We start from the raw sequence: 20873 nt of genomic DNA, 5'->3' as shown, positions 1-20873 counted from the left end.
TGTGTGTGTGTGTGTGTGTGTGTGTATGTGTGTGCGTGTGTGAAAACAATTACAATGACTGTTTCAAGTAAATAATCACAGGTCTAGTTGAGTTTTTTTAACTGAAGCACATCACACTGTTTGTTGAACAAAATACTGCAAACACAGTCAATTTTATCCTTGTGTACCTGGCATAGCAACTCATTTTTACATATAACACACACATGCATTACACACATACACATTCATACAACTAGCATCACCAGTGTTTGTATAACATCTGTTGTTCCTTTATGCACCATTACTACTAAATCTTTCCTGTTCCATGATAGTGGATGATGTTAAGAAGGGCTCCTAGCCATCTAATCAAATGCCTGAAGTTCTGAAAGACTAATTATTCAAACTATCAAGCTCATCATTAGAGTGTAGATTTGCAACATTTACATCAACACCATGTTTTAATCAGTTGAATATTCTATCATTGTGAAATGTATTATTCCTGAGTGTGTACATTACTCCAGGCTGGATAGATTTAGGAATAAAAGTTCCTTATTTGAATCCAGTCAAGGACAATATACATATTTAGCCAATATAGCACCCATTGACAATTGGGGCTCCAACCAAATTAAAACACAGTGTAAAGATAAATATTGTAGACAAGCACTCTGAAAAGGTAAAGTTAATAGGTTAAAAAATTATTCTAAGAACAACTATCTTAAATGGAATCAGCATGGAGAAAACAAACATATTTAAAATAAAGAAATTAAGTAGATTGTTCAGTTATAGCCCATATACTGTTGTCAAATACCAATATAGTCATAAAAGTTTGTACTTAAACCCTTTTATTACCATATTTCTACTGAAAAACAGTGTTTTTGTTACAATTCATTTTGGAAATAATTTATTGAAATAGCTATCATTATTAAGCTGGTGTTTAGAACATAAATTAGCATGAAATTGTGAATGAAGGTTTTAATTTAGATCACTTTACAACAGGGAAATTTGTTATCATAGAAGTAGGGACAGTCTTGGATGGGTTGGCATCTAATGATTAAGCAATTAAAATTTAGTTTTAAAAAATTCACCCGATTTATGAATTAAGTTTAGTTTTTTAGGTAAAGTTACCTTGGTATATAATTAGACCTGAAATAGAAAAGTGAAAAATGAATTTCAAAAGAATACATTTTGATGATATTTTATTTTATTTTATTTTATTAAACTTTTTTTATTGATTGGTAAAGAAGTGATTATGCACAGAAAATATATTAGGAAAATCAGGCAACTGCCTTCTGAAAATTGTAAAAGATGCACCAGGTTTGATCCAATCAAGCTACAGTTGTACATGAACTGTCAGTACAAGTTTTAACTTAGATACAAAAGTTAGGTACTTTTTCTTCTTCTTTTTTTCTGTTAATTTAAATTAAGGACAACTACGATACAATATAAAACAGGTGTCACCATTTGAACTTGTGACCTTTGTTCCTAAAGTCCATCACATTAATTAATTAGTGTCACAATATCATGTCACATTGTATTTTGTTCCTAATATTTTGAGATAACAAAAATTAAAAAAATTACAAATAATTATCATCAGTATATTAGTTCATGAGTTTTTATTATTATTTATTTTTTCAATAAAGAGAAATGTTCATAATGTTTTTTATAGTTTTTATCATGAAGTAACTTCAAAGTCAAAATAAGTATAAACTAAATCAGAGATCAGATGTTATTAAAATTCATTTTGTATTACAAAAGTAAAACAAAAGAAATATTTAGCTGGCCTGAGATCTGTGGAAGAACCAGAACCATTAACATGAAGTGCCATGTTTGTACAACAAAAAATAGCTGACTTAAATTTGTTACATACTGTTCAACAGCAAAATCATTTAGTGAGTGAATTTAAATTTTTAGTCTTTTTACAGTTTTTTTTTGTTTTTTGTTTTTTTTTCATTATTTAAAAGGTAGTATACTATCATTTAAACACTTTGGTAATTATTTCACAAAATAATGTTGAGCACAGCCAGTATTAACATTCACAGAAACTGTAACACAATTCCTTTACCTCATCACACTATGTTTCATTCATGGCTTTTATTAAAGCAATGCCTTTTTAGCTGCCAAGCCAATTAAGGAGACAAGGACGAGGTAGGACTTGGTTTTGTAGCAAACCCTCTCCATTTAAACCCTTCACAGATTTATTAATCAAATATTATTCTGACAGTAGTTAAACTTAAAGATTGAGCCATGAAACTATCAAATATGATCAGTTTGATACTTTTGATATTGTTATTATCACTTTTAAGTGATGGATTGGTAGAATCCACTTAGTGCAGGACAAAATAGTTGTAAACAGCTTTTAGTTATATTCTGAGTTCAAATCTCATCAAGGGATTGATAAAATAATACCAGACAAAGTACTATGGGTTGATACAATTGACTATACTTACTCCTCACCACAACATAAGGCCCAATGCCTATGTTAAAAATTCATAATATCACTTTAACAATAGTGAATGAGCAGAAACGGTTCAAATGCCAGTTTAAATGCCTTATATTAAATTCCAAGTTCAAATCTTGCCCTGTTGACTGCTTTTTATTCTTCCAGGGTCAATAAAATAACCACCAGTTGTTTCTTAAGCTTAGTTTAGCTTTGATCAAGCTGACATATCAAAATGTATCAAGGACTACATTATCCATGGTGACCATCCCTTTTTGACCTTATGGCACATTAGAGGTCAAACCATAAATTATTGGCACAGTTTGCACGGAATGTTTAAACAAAAATGGTTTCTTATCTTGGGTATGGCTTCCCAACCACATGGTTTCAGGTTCAGTCCCACTGCATGGCACCTTGGACAAATGTCTTCTGTTGTAGACCCAGGCCAACCAAAGCATTGTGAAAGAAATTTGAAGACAGAAATTGAAACATCATCATGTATGTGAATTTACATTTGTGCTCTACTAAAGCTGCTCACTACAAGTGATGTCATTTCTCCTGTGAACACATTATCTGCTCACTTAGTACTTTCAAAGATGTGTAAAATAAGAGATCCCTTACATGTAAACATGTAAGGGTAGGCAGTAGGAAAAGCATCTGGTTATAAAACAATGCTTCAATAACACATACATCTAATCCATGCTTGTATGGGAAAAAAAAAGAGCAAAATAGATATAAAAACTAACTTATGTAAAATTATAACACATTTTTCCAGACATTCAAACATTAAGTATTAGTTTTCTAAAGTCGTAAATGATATTTTTTAAAACTTCTGGTCCATTTAGAAACATCTTGCAGTGACTCATTTGAGAATCACAGCTTTACACCAATGTTTCCCAAACATTTTGCTGAACGCCCACCTAAAATGTTTAACACCTACTTCCACACTCAACTTCTTTGCAATAAAGATGGTAATTGCAAAAAATGCATTGCTCACTGTCTCTCCATGATACTTAATGCTCCCCTAGGGTGTGGTGTGGTTACCTCCAGAGCCAGTACCCTACACAGTATAGCATCTCAAGGTGAATCTAATATTCTATGATGCCCCATAAACTGAAAATATGAAATGCATTCACTGAAAAGACATTGCATAAACAACTGAATTGTGCCTTGTACTACAGGAAAAGAAGGCATTGAAACAACATGATGACCTACAGAGATCATAAGGATAATAATTATTTCTTTAATTAGATATTGTCTGGTTTTCCCAAAGAAACAGGCATTGCAAATTAAAAGGAAGCCATTGTAAACAAAAATCAGACCCAAACTAGGAGGTACATTTGTAGAGAACTTACTCTACCATCAAATACCTGCAACAATAATGATGCTTTGGCCTGGCATATTTGCAATTCTTTTTATGGACAAAGAGTATAGTCAATTGAACACCTCTCAGTATTACACTGGTATTGTATCAAACCTGGAGACAGATCAAAATTAAGTATTCAGGTTTTGAACTCAGTATACCAAACCAGCAGCAAAGCATTTAGTTTAGTAATCAACAATCTTCGCCATCTCCACCACAATAAGGATGTTTTTACAATAGGAATTTATAGAGAAAAAGAAATTAATATTATGAAATTCATGACTTTCCCTAAAAAGTAAAAGTCAAACACTGGAGCAGTCCCAATTAGTAATTGAAACTGGGTGTTGAATTTCCTTCATTGAAAACTTGCTAATAAAGTTAATAATGTTGCAAAAGGATTAATCATCAACATTCTGTGCCTTGGGAGGATTATTTGAGTCTTAATTGCCTAGTTGACTCATATGTAAATGGGTACAATTGGGAAATGCAACTTATTGCAACAATGGTACTGAATTATTGATAAGTGTTAGATAGCAACACTCAGATTTTTTTTTCTTGGTTTTGTTGTTGTTTTGTCACAGCAGTACACTGCTGAGTGAGATTAGAAAGGATTTGTCTGTGAAAGGAATCAGCTTAAAGCTTAGCTCACATCTTTTCATAGAGAAAAACTTCTTGTCTCAGTTAATAAGGTAAAAAATTCTTGCTTTCATTACAATTTTTGTGGGCAAATGTGCAATGATACAATTTCATCAGAAGAATAACAGCAAGTCAATGATCAGAGCCAAAAGATCTGTATTGACATTTAACCTTTTCTATAACAATCCACCTGTTCAAAATAGTAGGTAAACATTTGTCTTTTGCAAATTGCATTCCAAACATCAGCTTAATATGCCAATATTTTAAACTGAAAAACATTACAGTTATTTCACTAAATCTCACTCAATCCTTGATTATTTTGAAAATTAAATGGAACACATATGCAGTTCGTTTTACTTTTGTTAGAGATTTGGTCATAAAAGGGTTATACCTGTAGCATTATTTCTCTGAAAGAAACTTATTCTTCACATCAATACAAGTGTGTATATAAATGTACACGAAAGTTATATCGTCATTATTAAAGCTCATTTCTTTCTCTGTTTAAAAAATACCAAAATATGGCAATTTCTTTTGACTTAGCAAAAAACTCATCTTTTGTAAATAACATTCAATATGATTACTTGAATCAATTCTAGTGTATCATAAATAAGAACTGTCAATGGTTTAGTTGATAGGGTTGCAGCAAGCTGGCAGAACTGTCAGAGCATCAAGGAAAATGCTTCGTAATATATGTCCTAACTCTTTACATCCTGAGTTCAGATCTCGCTGAAGTCAACTTTGCCTTTCATCCTTTCAGGGTTAATAAATTACCAGTCAGTACTGAGGGTGATGGTACCAACTAATTCCCTTCTCTCAAAACTGCAGACCTTGTACTTAAATTGGAAATTCACTTCTTTTATCAATCTCCCACCTTTCCCAAATGATGACTGAAAGGTAATGTTAACTTCAAGATTTGCATTCAGTTATAAGTATCGCTTGACCTCTAATATCAGAAAATAGGTCTTAGTGCCACCCGTGGGTACTTCTAGCAGAGTCCACTACATTGCAAGCATTTAGGCCATCTCCAGTTTAAGGATACTTTGGCAGGCCTATAAAGTGTCACAGGCACTGCCTTTCCTCCCAACTAAAAGATTAAAAAAAAAAAGCACCAGTTCTTAGTTATCTCTCTACCAATCTATTGCAAACAGCATTTCCAGATCACCAGATCTTATTATTCCTATTAACAGAGTGGCATATAGAATTAAATGTACTGCACAAATACAATGCAAAACATCTGCCATGGAATCAAACTCAAGCTTGGTCCAAAGATATCATCTAAATGGGAATTCAACATATTATACAACACACACTATGACTACATGTATTTATAAGTACTTCATATATATGTGCTGTCCTATAAAAGACTTTAGTACTGTAAGAGACAGTACTAAAGAGTGAATTTTCATGTGAACCAGTGAGTGGTTTCCCATTGTCAAATACAGATTAAACTACAACTATTAAGTGGACTGATCCATTGAAAGTAAAGTGTCTTTTTTTTGCCAGAAATAAACTGCCAACCCACTTTGTTGAAAAGCCATTGACTAGACCAGTAACAGCATTATGTTTTTGTCTACTTTTCCATGCTTGCATGGGTCAGATGAAACTACATTGAGGCAGTATATCTATCTATACTTCAATATTGTGAAAAATAGAAACATGAACCTCAGTGTAGCCAAGTTTGGAATCCTCAGATTTAAATAAAAATCATCATCATCTTATGTCCATTTTCCATTACTACATATGTGTGCATGTGTGTGTGTGTGTCTTTCTCAATATGTGCATATGCAAATATATGTAGTATTCTTTTTATTTGATTTATTTACATCATAGCATTAAATTAATATGAGAAAGAAAAAAATTTCTAATAATAGATTCCAAAACATTGTAATAGATTTCTAAAAAGCTATGAGCTCAACCCACTGACTTCTCATGTCTCAGTTGTAGATATTTTTGCAAGCTGAGGTTAGAAAAAAATTACACAAAATAAATGTACAGCCTAAGAAATTCCACTTCTTATTCATCATTTCCATCTTCTTCTTTATCTTTCAGAGCTGAAGCAAGTCGGTAGCATTTGCCACTAGGCAGTAGTGCCCAGCCCAACTGCAGGAAAGCGATGGCTCTAGGGCCTGAACTTCCACTTGTTAAACATCACTGCTGTAAAATGAAATATCCCACATTAAACAATATCAATACAAGTCTCGCTCATTCCTGAAGCAAAATCAAATTTAATATAAATGCTTTGTTTTTTTTTTTTCTAATTCAACAGTAATCATTTTTACTACTGACTGTATTTCAATTTTGAGCAAATGTTAAAAGATGAACGCACAAACATCAACACATGACCAAACTAAAGCACGCGTGCATGCACACACACACACACACACACGCGGAGCCAAGCACAAAATGTTCACTAACATTATTCCCATGATTTAAAATAGCTGATTTCCGGCAGAACGTCAATTTATGGTATGAAAGGCCAAGAGAGGGAGGAGAGATGCAGTGGAACAACTGACTCCAGAAAACAGGTCGAAGAAGCTAGTAATTTGAGTGGAAAAAAACATGTGTAAATATAAACATCACATTGCAACTATAGAAGACCAAGGTCGATGGCTTGTTTAAGTTGTGTCACATGCTTTTACAGAAAAAAAAATAATAAAGAATTAAGAAAAATGAGAACATCAGTAACTGTTGAAGTGTCAGAAGCCTTTCCTCCTTTTCATATGGGTCATGAGCCACAGGTTCAAATTCTGAATCATACTGAATTGCATATACCAGGAACACTCATTCTCTCTCTCTCCCCCCCCCTCTCTCTCTCTCATCTGTTGTTTATGAGTTGCTGCAGTCAGTTCTACTTGATCATGTAATAAATAAGGCCATGGTCAATCAAAATCTGGTGACAAACAAAACTGAACACTTCTCACAAGGCTGGACCTAGCAGAATTTTATTGACTTTCTATTGAAACCTAATTAGCATTATCAATCCCATCTTATTCTACTGTGTGCCTGAGATCGAGTTTAAAATTGGTTCTAATCTACTTTTGGAATAATCTAAAATTCTTTTCAGTAGCAGCAGTAAGAAACAACTATCATAGGCTTGTCAGTCAGTGGCAGAATCATCATCTCTCTCTCTTTCACATATATACACAACCATACATGCTTAAAGTGAAGGCTGTTAGGAATGATGCAATATATCTACATCCCCACCCTGATCCCAGGAAACCCATACAAACATTAAAAAGAAATATATACATAAACAATAAAATTATGATGATAAAAACAACTACCAATGATCATATGCATGCATTACAGATGCATGGATAACAGAGTCTCATGCATGTATAATACAACAAACAGTTTACAACATAGTGTAGTGAACTGTATTTCCCCTTAGTACTGATTTTCATCTCGGCACTAAAAGTTAAATGTCTGTTAGATACAGAGTAACCATATCTCTTTTTGCCCAAAGAATGGCATTATTAACCTGACTAGCTACAATACTCTCTCTCGCTCACACACACACACAATCATCATTTTAATATCCACTTTTCTATGCTTGCATGGGGGTCAGACAGAATGTGCTAAGGCAGGTTTTCTACAGCCAGATGCCCTTCCTATCACCAACCTCCACCTGCTTCCAATGAAGGTCATATTTACCCAAATCTGGACATATATTCATGGAAGTCTGGAAGGGAATGAATCAGCTTGTACGAGAGCAACACTTGCTTACAACTATTTCAAGATGTTAAGATGAGAAGCCACACATACATACATTCATCTCCCAAATCTGTTCATAAAGCTTTGGTCAGCTCAGGGTTACTGTAGAAGACATATACCTAAGGTCTCCTATACAGCGACTAAACATGAAATTTACATGGTTGGAAAGACAACCACACAGCAATAGCTGTGCCCACATACACACCTAGTTCAGATGTCACATGGTTACATTATCTAAGCATAGTTATCTATACCAATGCAACACTAACAGCGCGCATGACATGCATGTATTTTAGTACACACATATGAATGAAGGACATTAACAAACATGACTAAAGAATCAGATTATAAAACCAAAGGCAAATCTTTGACCAGCAAACAATATTACAAGTAATTAGATCGTGGATGCATTTCAATTAGAGACCATTAAAGATAAACTTTATCAGAAGAAAGATACTTCTCATAGATAAGGGATTTTTTATCTGAATGAATGAATAATTATTACACTATAATTGAAAGTATGGTTTGGTTTAAAGGTTGTAGAACTGAGATGAATGAACAATTTTTTTTCAATTAGTACTTAACAATTACTAGATAGATTAGATATATGTAAACTATGAATGTAACTAGTTAACAGAACAATAGGGCTACTACTTGCAATGGTGAAGTGCTTTGAAGTGACTAAATGAAGAGAATTGATTTAGTTGTAAACTACTCTGATGTAGACCATGGAAGACTCAGGTATGACAGTTCGATTAGATCTTACAAAACTGAATTTGGCTGACTAGATGATAAAGAGAGTTGTAGCAATGCTGTTTTAGGCATATCTTTTAGGGTAACTAATATCCTCAAACACATGCCAAAACTGAAAATTTGACATTAAATTGATAATTGTGAAGACAATAATGCAGTTTTTAATTGTTGCTAATAGAAGAAACAAATTAAAAGCAACTGAGCTCAACTGACAAAGGTATTATAATTATGCATTATACATGCATCCTCAACTGAAGATATGGTTTTTACAATTGAATAACTCTTTTCAACACCGATTGATAATTTTACTGTACAACAAAATTAAAAGATCTTGAGCTTGTAAACAGTGATTAGTTAAGCAGTCATCATCATCGACTTAAATATATGTGGAACTTTTATTTTTTATAAACACTACTCCCTTTCCAATAAAATGAGAGATGTGCATCCTTATTCACACCTGCCACCTGATACCTACAAAAGGGAAAACTAAAGTGGAATGGCACTGAGGCAAAATTTAATGATGGGAAAAAGTGGGGGAGTAACTAAACCACAAATTATTGGCAACAGAGATAGAAGCAGGCCAGAGATGTGGCAGGATGTTGCAATTAACAGATATCTAACCTCAAAAGAACAGAGGTGACATTAAAAAAATAAAAAAAAACAGAATGGGGATTGGATAAAATGGGAACTAGGAAGTAGATTCATCCCACAAATGCATGCTTAAAGCCCTATACACAAGCCGGATGTCCCATTGATATTGACACTGAATACATCACTAAGCCAAGTTAAAAGTAGGATGCTTTTACCCTACATTTTCTGTCATTAATTCACATATCTGTCATGCCCTTTTGTGCCATCATAGACTTTTATACTAGTATCAGTTTTAATATTTATTTTCTTTATATTGACATGAACTGCACAAATTACAGTATATTTCCACTCTTCTCAATCCCACAGTATTTCATCAGTAAAACATTTATATCTCATTACTTCTCATGCTGTCTTGGTCATTCTCAGCTATAACTACATTCTACAATTTTCATAGTATCTCATTCAAGGATTCGTAATTGGGAGTTGAAATCTTATTAGGGTTAATAATACAGACTATAAGTATATAATATTAATACATTGGGTCTAAGTAGTAGAAATGAAGCTTGTTTTCATTTATTTGCATGAAAGATATACATCTATAATCACTGAGTAAAGCTCTTTTTTGTGATTGTTGATTTTTAATGAGTTCCTTAATAAACCAAGTAAAGAACAAAAGAAAAGAAAGTGAATTTTTTAAAAAATTATTATCCAAGTAGCTTTCATTGAGTAAATATCAATGAAAAGATGCTGTTTGGTTTAAGAGTGAGCAATGCAAGTGTAATATTTAATTTCAAAAATTATCAACAATACAATACTGAATTGAAACATGATGATTACAAACTGAAAACTACTTAATAAATAAAATATGATAATGTTTGATAGAAGATACAAGGGAAAACCTAAAGAAAATATTTCTTACGAAAGTACAAAAATCTCAAATCAAGAATATTTTCAACAATTATCATTGCAAAAGCTTTATGATTTCAAATATGGATTCCAATCATATATATTATTCAAACTAAAAAGTTAATATTTCTATAGCTTACAATGATTATGACAGCTATGGATTTAATCCAATTTCTGTAGCATTAGCCAGATGAAAGATAACTTTTCCCTTTGGTCAATAAGTAACTTTTCTGGAAAAAAAAATTAGCTATTTTCCAGCAAGACTTAGGTGGGTATGGTACAAGGTTTCCTAATTTAGAGAAGCATCAGGATAAAAACAAAAGTAGAAAGAGGAGACAAATATAATGTACTGGTGAGGAAATCTTGATAGAGTGTTTTGGCCCTTGTGGAGAGTATGGTCTAGGATGCTTGTTCAGGAGGAACATCATTAAGCTGGATAATGCAAAGCAAACAGACAGTACTATAATGTAACTCACACCTGTGTTTTGTGCTTTAAAAAGGGTCAAAAACTTGTGAGTTAAATGGAGTTTGTGGAAGATTTTTTTGTGGGGAGAGGAGATTCACTTTGAAGAGAAGCCCTGGCCTATAATGGTGCAGTTCAGACAATGCTACTTTTAACTGTAAAAATATGTACTTAACAGAAAATAATACGCAATAATAATTTTCATAAAATATAACCCAAACAAGATCTACTTCCTGCTATTCTCTATACCAACCAATTACCTAGCTGATTTATCAATATATATGATTTTGCTTTTCTATTTTCTTCATAATTTCTTCACATGGTTTTGCATACTGACATGGACTGGAATACTCAAGTAAATTTTAGAATAAATAATTTGAAACTGAAAGATTCCAAATGATGACATGAACATAAAGTCAACATAGTTTCTTGTGAGGCTAAAACTGCCACTGTGGAGAAGTAATGGCCATTTTCAACAAGATTAGCAGAACCAAAGTGAGAGCATATGCCTATCCAAGACACACAACTAATTTCATTGAAATAAGAACAAAAGAACTTGCATTTTAAAATGGATGGCAAACTGAGGAATTTCTTTTTATATATTCAGAATAATGTACTTTGATCTCAAGACAGCATTCAGGTATCATGACCAAATTTGAATTTGCATGATCTTCCAAACAGAATTAAACATTTCTTTTTTGTATATTATTCTATATAGAAAAATATTATTTCCACACACATACAAGATACTTGAGTATTTTATGAAAAAGAATTTAATAAACAAGGCCAAAAAGTAAGCCTAGCATATCTGCTTAGTAAATGGGACCAAAGTATAATGTTAATGATCAGATCAAAGCAGAAAATGTAAAGATTACAAATGAATATCATTTCATACAGATTTTCCATTCTTGTAATTATTTTTACTGTTTTAAGGAAAGGAATTTATAAATTATACAGCAAACAGACTCAACCACAGGGTATATTATTGCAAGAAGATTCTATTTTATGTTCTCAGAATCTTGATAATAAGAACTTATCAAAATTATTGATTAAACATCTGGGATTTTGTATACTAACATAGGTTGTACTAAGTTTATGGCACAGTGTGGCCACTCCTCTCAATCCTGTGTCATCTTGTCCTCGACACTCAATATTCTGAGGTGGGACCTCATCACTTCATTGTACGTTTTCATATGCTAAGCTCCACTTATCACTCATTCATAAAAAAAAATCAACTCCTTCCTCATACAAGTTAATTCATAATGATAGATGTTTATGTCTAATTTCTGTAGAAATCCCACCAGCACATAGCATATCAGTCTATCAAATGTTTATTGAACTGACTTTTACCAGTGCAGGACTCCAACAGACTCCTCAAATTCTAAGTCTTACAAAAAGTTTTCTCCAGACAGGATGAAGGGCTTAATGATTTAGAGGGATTTCAACAGTAAAATAGTAATCAGTAAACTAGTATCGAAGAAGCTATCTCATTATTTACCAATAAGATAGTTTTAAAATGAATTTCAAACCTATTCATGTCAAATTATAGACACAATCTTATAATACGGATTTCTCTTTAAAATAATAGTCATTTCTTGATTTTAAAGTTAGATAAAGCAGTGGCAATAAGTTTTCAGCAAACTAAATGCTAAACTTGATTTCAATTTCCAATTAGAGCAACTTCTGTCACCAAAATCAATCTCAGACTTTTTGATTATGTTGATAAAAAATTATGAAGTAAATGAAAGCAACATTCTTCGAGGAAGGAAATGTACTTAGGAAAATAGAAAATAAAACTGAAGAACTTGAAAGAGGTTCTCAACAACCTGAAACAAATAACATACACCCACAAACATTCATTTATGAAAATAAAATATGTTGAACCCACAAGATTTCAATGTAACTGACTTCATGAGAGAACTGTAACATGTTATGTCCAAGGAAATAATGACATGAAACTAAAACCCAATCATTAGACATTATATATATATATATATATATATATAGTGTCAGTATTCTCTGTTACAACTCAGTGTTTCAAGAATGCCTGTTGCTGATCACAGTGGGAGACATTTACAAGTAGTAGCAGATAGTAATTGCAGCACTTTAATAATTACATTAGATTTCTGTATTGAGTATTTTCTCTCTTGTTTTCAAACATGGACATACATTTTATAGATATATTTTGCATGATTATACATATACATGTATGAATGGCATGCAGTCCTCCAACCCATCTAGATCAAGATCATTCCTGTCTGGTCCATGAAAGCATAAAAAGTGACTATATAACAATGATGATGACATATTTAAATGTTTACACTAAAGCCATTTCAACCAAAGGTCTTGTCAAATGTGATTATATTAAGTATGAGTAATAAATATATAAATAAAATCTCAACAGCTTCTTTATGTATTATTGAGTACTATTTTGAAAGATATCAATCTTGTTTTACTCCCATTAACATACACATATTTAAACTTGGTCTTCGCCTAACATAGATACTGGAAGAATTAAAAGAAACAAACGAAGTAGGATTTGCTACTGATACAATTACTTTCTACTTTCATAAAACTCTTGCAGTTTTATGAAAACATTTAACTCATAAATCATTTAGTAAAAATATTAAATGTAGATAACTAATTGGTCAGTTTTGCAGATTTCCTTGAATAACAGACTCCTAATAAATTCTCCTTTAGACTATTTTGCAGTATATTTCTATTGTGATGTGTTCTACGATTGTTACGGATTAAATGTAATAAATATGAAGATCTTACGTTGTCAGTAGTATTTCCAGTGGGCCCAAGTTCCCCAACCACTGAATGCTGAAGTTTGAGAATGTGCGGCCTAAGCGTGACCAAAAGTTGGGTTGCCTGGATGAGGGTCAGTGTTGTAATCTCTGAAATATCCAGTGACCCTCGGATACAATACTATCAATGTGTGCATGTATTACATCTATAGATGTATGTTGAAGTAATAGGCGCTAAATAGTTGTTTGATGTAGACAATTAATTGAAGATGGTTAAATATAAATTCTTATATTCAATTGATTAATTAAATCAATTATTTAACCACTAATAATTCGATAAACGGGAGCAGTTGCTCTTTCTCTGATAAATTGCTCTTACCAGGCTTTGTTTTAAAATACAGAAACATGTATTTTCTGAAGATATGGAATAAATATTGCACCCAATAATTCTACAGAATACCAACTAAAACTGTTTGAAAAAGAAAAGCAAATGACATTCTGAGGATGGAGAAATCAACGTTTGACTAATTCTGTCTTTCAGAAGTAAGAAACTTCAATTATTTGTTTTGGTATCCAGAAGCAAAAATCCAAGCAGTACTTATCAGTCCTAACACAAACATGTGCCAATAAAGCGTCATATCAAAACCCAAATTAATTACCTGTTTTTTTTTTTAGCCCTCCGACTTCATAACTTTCTGAAAATGTAAGTTTTTTAATGAAATTTTCTACAATGACGTTTCAGATTATGTAAATTACAATTATGTCAGAATTTGAAGTGAAAAAATATTTGAGTGGTTCGAATAATTTACATACCTAAACTGTCCCCTCGTATGTTTTGATTAAGTGTGTGAATTATTCAACATCCACCTCCAACCCCATAATTTGTTGTTGTTTTTTTTTTTTGTTTTCTGTCACTTCCAATTCTAACACTTATAATTAACACAATCTGAAATGTGTTTGTTGAAAATCTTATTTAAAAATACACATTTTTTCAGGATATGAAGAAAGATGCAGTCAGCTGGGGACACTTCTGTAGTTACGCCAATTTATTCTACCATACTAAAAAGATATTCTAGTGCGAATAAATTAAGCGAAATGGTTCACTTGCAACAACAGCTTCATATTCGAGTAAAATGGGGGAAAAAAACTCGTTTTTACCCCGCAAAACTTGACTTCAATTGAAAAAAGGAAGGAATTTATTGATGTTATATCCAAAAATGTGTAACAAAAGAGAATCCAAAACTTAACTTCGCCAACAAATATTAACAAATTGCAGGTGTCAGAGAAAATTTTGACAAACTGATGAAACGGTTCACAATCCCATGTGAAACAATTCATTTCACCTATTGCACAAAGTCCTTGCAAAAGGCATGAATGTTATAAAATCTCATTACCACTATTTACGCACAACGACATTTAGTATTTCACATTCAATTTAAGAAACATGTACTGTGCCGAGAGGCTGTAACGATAAAACTATTGGTGAACCGAATTTACAAGCCTGTTGTTGTTTCACTTCATACATATCATGTAATGCCCTTGAGAAAAATTCAATTACAAAATTTCATTTACCCTCCCTACAAACTGAAAAGCCTAGACATATGTAACAAATATGTACTTGTGTCATCAAACGAGCATTGCTAATGTGTCTTTATATCATAAACTCTTAAAGATAATTATTTTATTATTTTCGTCATAATTAGTGTTCTCAATAACAAAAGAGAGAAAAAAAAAGAAATATGCATAAAATATTTTATTTTATAATAAAATCTGAGTGATGGGGAATGTTTCATCCCCTTACCGAAATAGTCGCCATAGTATTGATAGTGGCATCGATAAAGTGAGAAATCGATAAGTTTAAGAATTTAAAATAAAAGGGTGGGAGAGTTAAACTAAATGAATAATTGAAAGAGAATCTTTTCAGATTATAAAATCGACGGTTGTTTAAGGTAATGACATTACAGTTAGGAAAAAAAAAGGATTTCTTTAGGTGCCAATAATCTACAAAAACAACACCAAATAGGAGAGTACGACAACAAAGGGCAAGGAAATAAAATAACGGCTATATATATATATATATATATATATATATATATATATATATATATATATATAATATAAATAAACTTACCCTCCTTGCGCGTCGACAAACTCCTCGTCTCCGCTACTCCCCAGCGGGGAATAATTCCTCTTCACAGCATTAACTTCTTTCAAACTATCGACTTGGTATTTCAATTCATCGATTTTGATGAGCAAGTTTTCCAAAACTCCAAAAACATGCCTATCATTTGTGTATTTCATGAACAGGATAGATCCTCCGGCACCGAGGATGAATCCTACTCCAAGAGCAAGGAAAGTAGCAGAGGAGGCTTTGAACAGCATCATCTCTGCTGCGACCAGCAATGGTAAAAGGTGGTAAGGGCACCAGTGGCACGATGTCTACTGCTGTCAACTGGAGTAGCCATGATCAACACTCCTAAGGCACTCTTCATATAACGCATTGTTTCAACAAATCACGCCCCTCCACTCATCCACAACATCATTACTGCTGCTGATATTACAATTACTACACTCTCTATCGTTGTCACTTTAATCACAAAACTGACAATAACAAACCTTTATCTTATTGTCATTTAATAAACCTGATGTATATTTCGAAGGCAGTTTAATTTCCATCGTACTCCATGTTTATTTGCGAACGAAATTTTTATCTCTTCTGTTAAAAGATCGTCGAAGAAGTCTCTTTTTAGCAAAGAGTTCCCTTGACGTCGAGGAAGATAATTTTTTTCTATATGTATGGTAAACCATACGCATTATACCTTATATTTATTTAATGGAAGTAAACAGTTATAAGTTATTCCCTGTATATTGTAAGGACAATGATAGCTATAAATGAGCAGATGTTAACAAAATTGCTTTTATTTATCGCCTTAACTATGCTTATTTACGAAAATGACCGGCAGCAGACAAATTACCCTGGGACGTCATATGCATCAAAAATAGAGAGTTAAGTTGATGCTAACGTACTTAATGTAGTGAAGAATTTTTAAATATTCTTCTAGTATTACGCTCGTACTGAGGAGAAAATTCTTTCTTTTTTTTTTAAATTATTATTTCAAGTCAAAAAAAAAGTCAAGTGAGATAATTTCGAAATTTTAATTAATTAAAAGGGGACATACAATAGAAAGTGAGCCTGATCTTTGGCAAGTATGATGACAATTTCGATCGTGTTTCGGTATTATTTGACCCTCTCAGCAAGTTATAGTTTTCACCAGTACTTGCCTACAACTTAAAAGTAGGGGGTTTCTAGTCCAGAAACACCAGCATGAAAAAAAAAACAACCAGATCAATGCTAGTATACTTAATGTAGTAACACAAAAAAATTGTAATCAATTACCTACAAATCCATAATGGAAAGAAAAAATAACCATAATCTTTGTTATTAATTCTGGTCTTGCAAGTACTACTGTTTAAGACTGTTTTTCTACACATGTGTAATAAGACAAGTTCAAAATATAAAGTAGAGAGTGAGTCTGATCTTTGGCAAATATATTAATAACTTTTTATATGTTTATGTGTAATAAGACTTAAACATATAAAAAGTTATTAATATATTTGCCAAAGATCAGACTCACTCTCTACTTTATATTTTGAACTTGTCTGTGTTTGTTTTGTTTTTTCATTTTATAGTTTTTAACCAGGATAAATCATTAAGATAATAAATTCTCTCTCTCTCTTTCTTTCTCTCTCTCTACAACTACTACTACTGATACATTTTAATTAATTAAAATATATTTTGGTTCACAAAATTAAGTTATATAAGCACTGGCTTAACTTTCATGTAGCCAATGACGTCCCTCAGTTATTCTCCCTCAACCTCATTATCCTTTCAAGTTGTGTCTCCTGTCCATATTTATTCATTCAAACTCTTTCAGGGTTGTCAGTTTAGCATATTTTATGCTAGATCTAGCGTTTTTGTTTTTCAGCATTTAACAGAAAATTTTAAAATCTAGCATTTAGCAGGGAAAATAGCAGGTTTAAAATTTTATTTAGCATTTTTCTCTGATCATGACATTTCCACAATAGTTACCTTTTTTCTTCTTTTTCCTCCTTTTCTACTTTCGTTAATGTATCTTATAGCCAAATTTTGTACTATCGGCTATTGTTGAATTTTTCTTTCACTTGAAACTTCAAATGAAAGTTTATCAAAAGGAGGTTTATCAATTTATGAACTTTTCCACCCCACCCCCACCGGCCTGGATACAGAGTGGTACTGGTGGGGGGAGAAGATAACTCATGTCAGCACCTGAACTCACAACACAATAATGTAAATATGTTGCAATGAATGAAAGCATGCAAATTCGTTCTAACAATGCTTTATTCTGTAGTGATGTACCAAATGTGCAAATATTGTGAGAAATGTTCTAGCTCCATATTTTGATGGAGATGTGATTTCTGATATAGGAGATAGGAAATTTAGCCTGTTATTAGATGAATGCAATGATATATCGATAAACAGGTTGTTAGGAATTGTTATCATATATTATAGTGACACTCACAAAAAAGTGGTACATACATATCTCAGTATGATATCTTTAGAAACATGAGATGCAGATGGCATTGTAGATGCCTTAAAAATTGAATTACTGAAAAAGAAATTAAATATAAAAGTTTTACTGGCTATAGAAACCAACTATGCTAGAGTAATGATAGGAGTCAACAATTGTGTTTTCCAGAAATTAAAAGAAGTTCCATCATTACTTCTATTTAGATGTGTATGATTGCCCATAAATTTAAAATTTTTAGTATCCAAAACCTATAGATGGTCCTCTCATTCTTCAACAAGATAAAGTGCCTACAAACAACTTTACCTTGCTATCAAGAGCCTTTGAAGATCATGAATTCTTGTACAACTAGGTGGCTGTCAATAGAACCAGCGGTAAATAAAATTTTAAGCCAATGGTTTGAATTGCAAACTCACTTCCAAACTACAACTACAAAAGAAAAATGCTTTACAGTACAAACGTTATATGAGATGTTTCATGATTCTAGGTATGAACTTTACCTTTTATTTTTGCATCCAATTTTAAAACATGTTCAGGAAGTGAATAAACTGTTTGAATCAAACACAGTCAACAAAACAATTTTATTTGAAGATCTTTCAAATCTGTTGCTAATATGATAGTGTTGCTAACATGTAGAATTGATGCTCTTGATCCTCATGCTTCTATTGAAAAATTTCTGGATCCTAAACCAAATTTAGGCTACAGGTTTGAGAGAAAGATAGCAGAAATGATTATCAAGAAGACTGTAACGGCCACCAAAGAAAATAATATTCGCAAGAGAGCACAACAATTTTTACTCTGCCATTATAAAGAGCTCAAGCACCGTTTGCCAGGAAATATTAATATACTGAAGAATATCAAATGTTTTTCAGTAGAGAATATTTTGCAGCATTTCAAAGAGCCAATTTTACCTGTCTTAGAAGCAATGCATTTAAATGAAGAAAAACTTGCTTCAATTGAAATTCAGTTTAATAACATTCATTTAGTTAAATGGAAAAATACAACCAATACTGAGGCATTCTGGCTGGAACTCTTGGAATGTAAAGATGCTACTGGAGGAAATCCTTTTAGAGATGTTGCAAATTTTGACATTGCCAAACTCAAATGCAGAAGTTGAACAGTTGTTCAGTAGTATGGATGTAATCAAATCAAAATTGAGAATGCTGTCTATAAAATATGGCCTGAAAAGATATGGCAAATGTTGCAAAAACTTTGATATTCCAAAACACATAATTAACAAGATTGGGACCTTGAATGTATACAGAAGTCAAGACCTAGCTGAAAGTGATCAAATCAGTGAAATTCAAGAAATTATTTCTCAATGCTGAATATAATTAAAGAAAGTAAATAAAAATTAAGCTTTTTGATATAATTAGTCTTTAGCATTTTTTTGGTATTTTTTCTACTGAAATTTAGCATAAAATTCTGATTTTAAGTTGGCAATACTGAACTCTTTATATCTCTCAGTCACCCTACGGTCTGCTAGTACTGGTAAAGGTTTTACGAAGGAGGTTAAATAAGACCAAAACATGTCAAGTGTAAATTTACTTTCATAAGTAAATTTACTTATGAAAGATCATGCCCATACTCTCCGTATACATATTCAATAATTAAATAATTTTAATTTTGAAATTGTTGCCCTACTTTTCTTGAGCTGAACAAACTCGTAATGAATGGGGTTTATTTATCGCTACTTGAGTAATCTTTTTAAATAAACATTTTTGTTTTACTACATTAAGTATGTTAGTGCCAAATCAGCTCATTTAGGTCAGCCTTATCTTCTTTTCATTTTATCTTATCAGTGGAAGGGATCACACTGCATGAAGGCAGCATTGTCCACTCTTATCAGGAGGATGAAGTGAATGAGATAAGATGAGTTAATGACATCAGTTTATTCGTGGGTGGAAGGGAGCAATAGAAGAAAGCTAGTTATTAGACTGAATAATTAAGTATATTACTAGATGGTAGGATTGTTTTAACAGAGACATGATTCAGATGTCAAGAATCCAAGCAGGTGCAGTAGAAGGACCTAAGTAAACTAAATGTGCAGTCAGCAAGTTGTAACAAACTGAGTTTATTAAAGCAAAATGTAATAGTACAGCAATTGATTAGAAATACTCAATAGGTAGGACTTGGTGAGTGACTTTCTGTTGAATACAGTGTCAGATGCCAGTGAGATATCAAAGAAGGGGATGAATTATCTCAGATATGTACGGAGGAGTGTTTGTTGATTGCATCAACTCCAGTATTTGATGGGTACTTTATTTATTGACCCCAGAGGGATGAAAAGCAAAGTTGACCTTAGTGGTATTTAAATTGTAAACTGTAAATTGAAATGTAAAGAACTGAAAGAAATGTCACAAGGTATTCTTCCCAATGCTTAATTCTCCCAGCTCACTGCTTTAGAGTATGCCACTGTAAAAATAGAATGCTATTGCTCGGACATACACCAAACAGCATTCACCTTAAGCATCTTAAATCTTCGTATCCAGACAGCTTCTAAGTATTTGCTTAGCAACACTATATTTTAAATAATACTAAAGTAAAACTGAGTTAGGTTATTTAACAAGATAAGCAACAACTTGCAAACTTTCAAGGATCAGCTTCTCTTATATTATATTAATAATAGAAAAATTTATCAGAAATACATTGAATGAGGCTAGTGGTAATTCACTGAATATTATTGATGAAAAGAAGAGAGATAATAGGAGAGAAG

General features: G+C 32.3%; 1 protein-coding gene and 1 long non-coding RNA gene across 3 annotated transcripts in view; both read right to left on the bottom strand.

Annotated features, from left to right (window-relative positions):
- Positions 1-16524, bottom strand: part of LOC106870576 (regulator of microtubule dynamics protein 1) — a 72351-nt gene extending 55827 nt beyond the window's left edge. Inside the window, exon 1 of one of the 2 annotated variants that reach the window (XM_014916713.3) lies at positions 15724-16524. In XM_014916713.3, the coding sequence (XP_014772199.1) occupies positions 15724-15977 (254 nt within the window). In that variant the 5' untranslated portion in view covers positions 15978-16524. The remainder of the gene's footprint in view (positions 1-15723) is intronic. The other variant, XM_014916705.3, reaches the window with a different exon arrangement.
- Positions 5153-14067, bottom strand: LOC128249075 (uncharacterized). Its single transcript, XR_008265192.2, has 2 exons — positions 13621-14067; positions 5153-6569 (listed from the first exon to the last, which is right to left on the bottom strand). It is a non-coding gene; the product is annotated as an uncharacterized LOC128249075 (long non-coding RNA).
- Positions 16525-20873: the final 4349 nt, after the last annotated feature.

This window comes from Octopus bimaculoides, chromosome 11, assembly GCF_046866305.1.
Source record: "Octopus bimaculoides isolate indiv1 chromosome 11, ASM4686630v1, whole genome shotgun sequence".
Classification (NCBI taxonomy): domain Eukaryota; kingdom Metazoa; phylum Mollusca; class Cephalopoda; order Octopoda; family Octopodidae; genus Octopus; species Octopus bimaculoides.
Note: the sequence above shows the minus strand (reverse complement) of the source record. Positions and strands in the feature narration are given on the sequence as shown.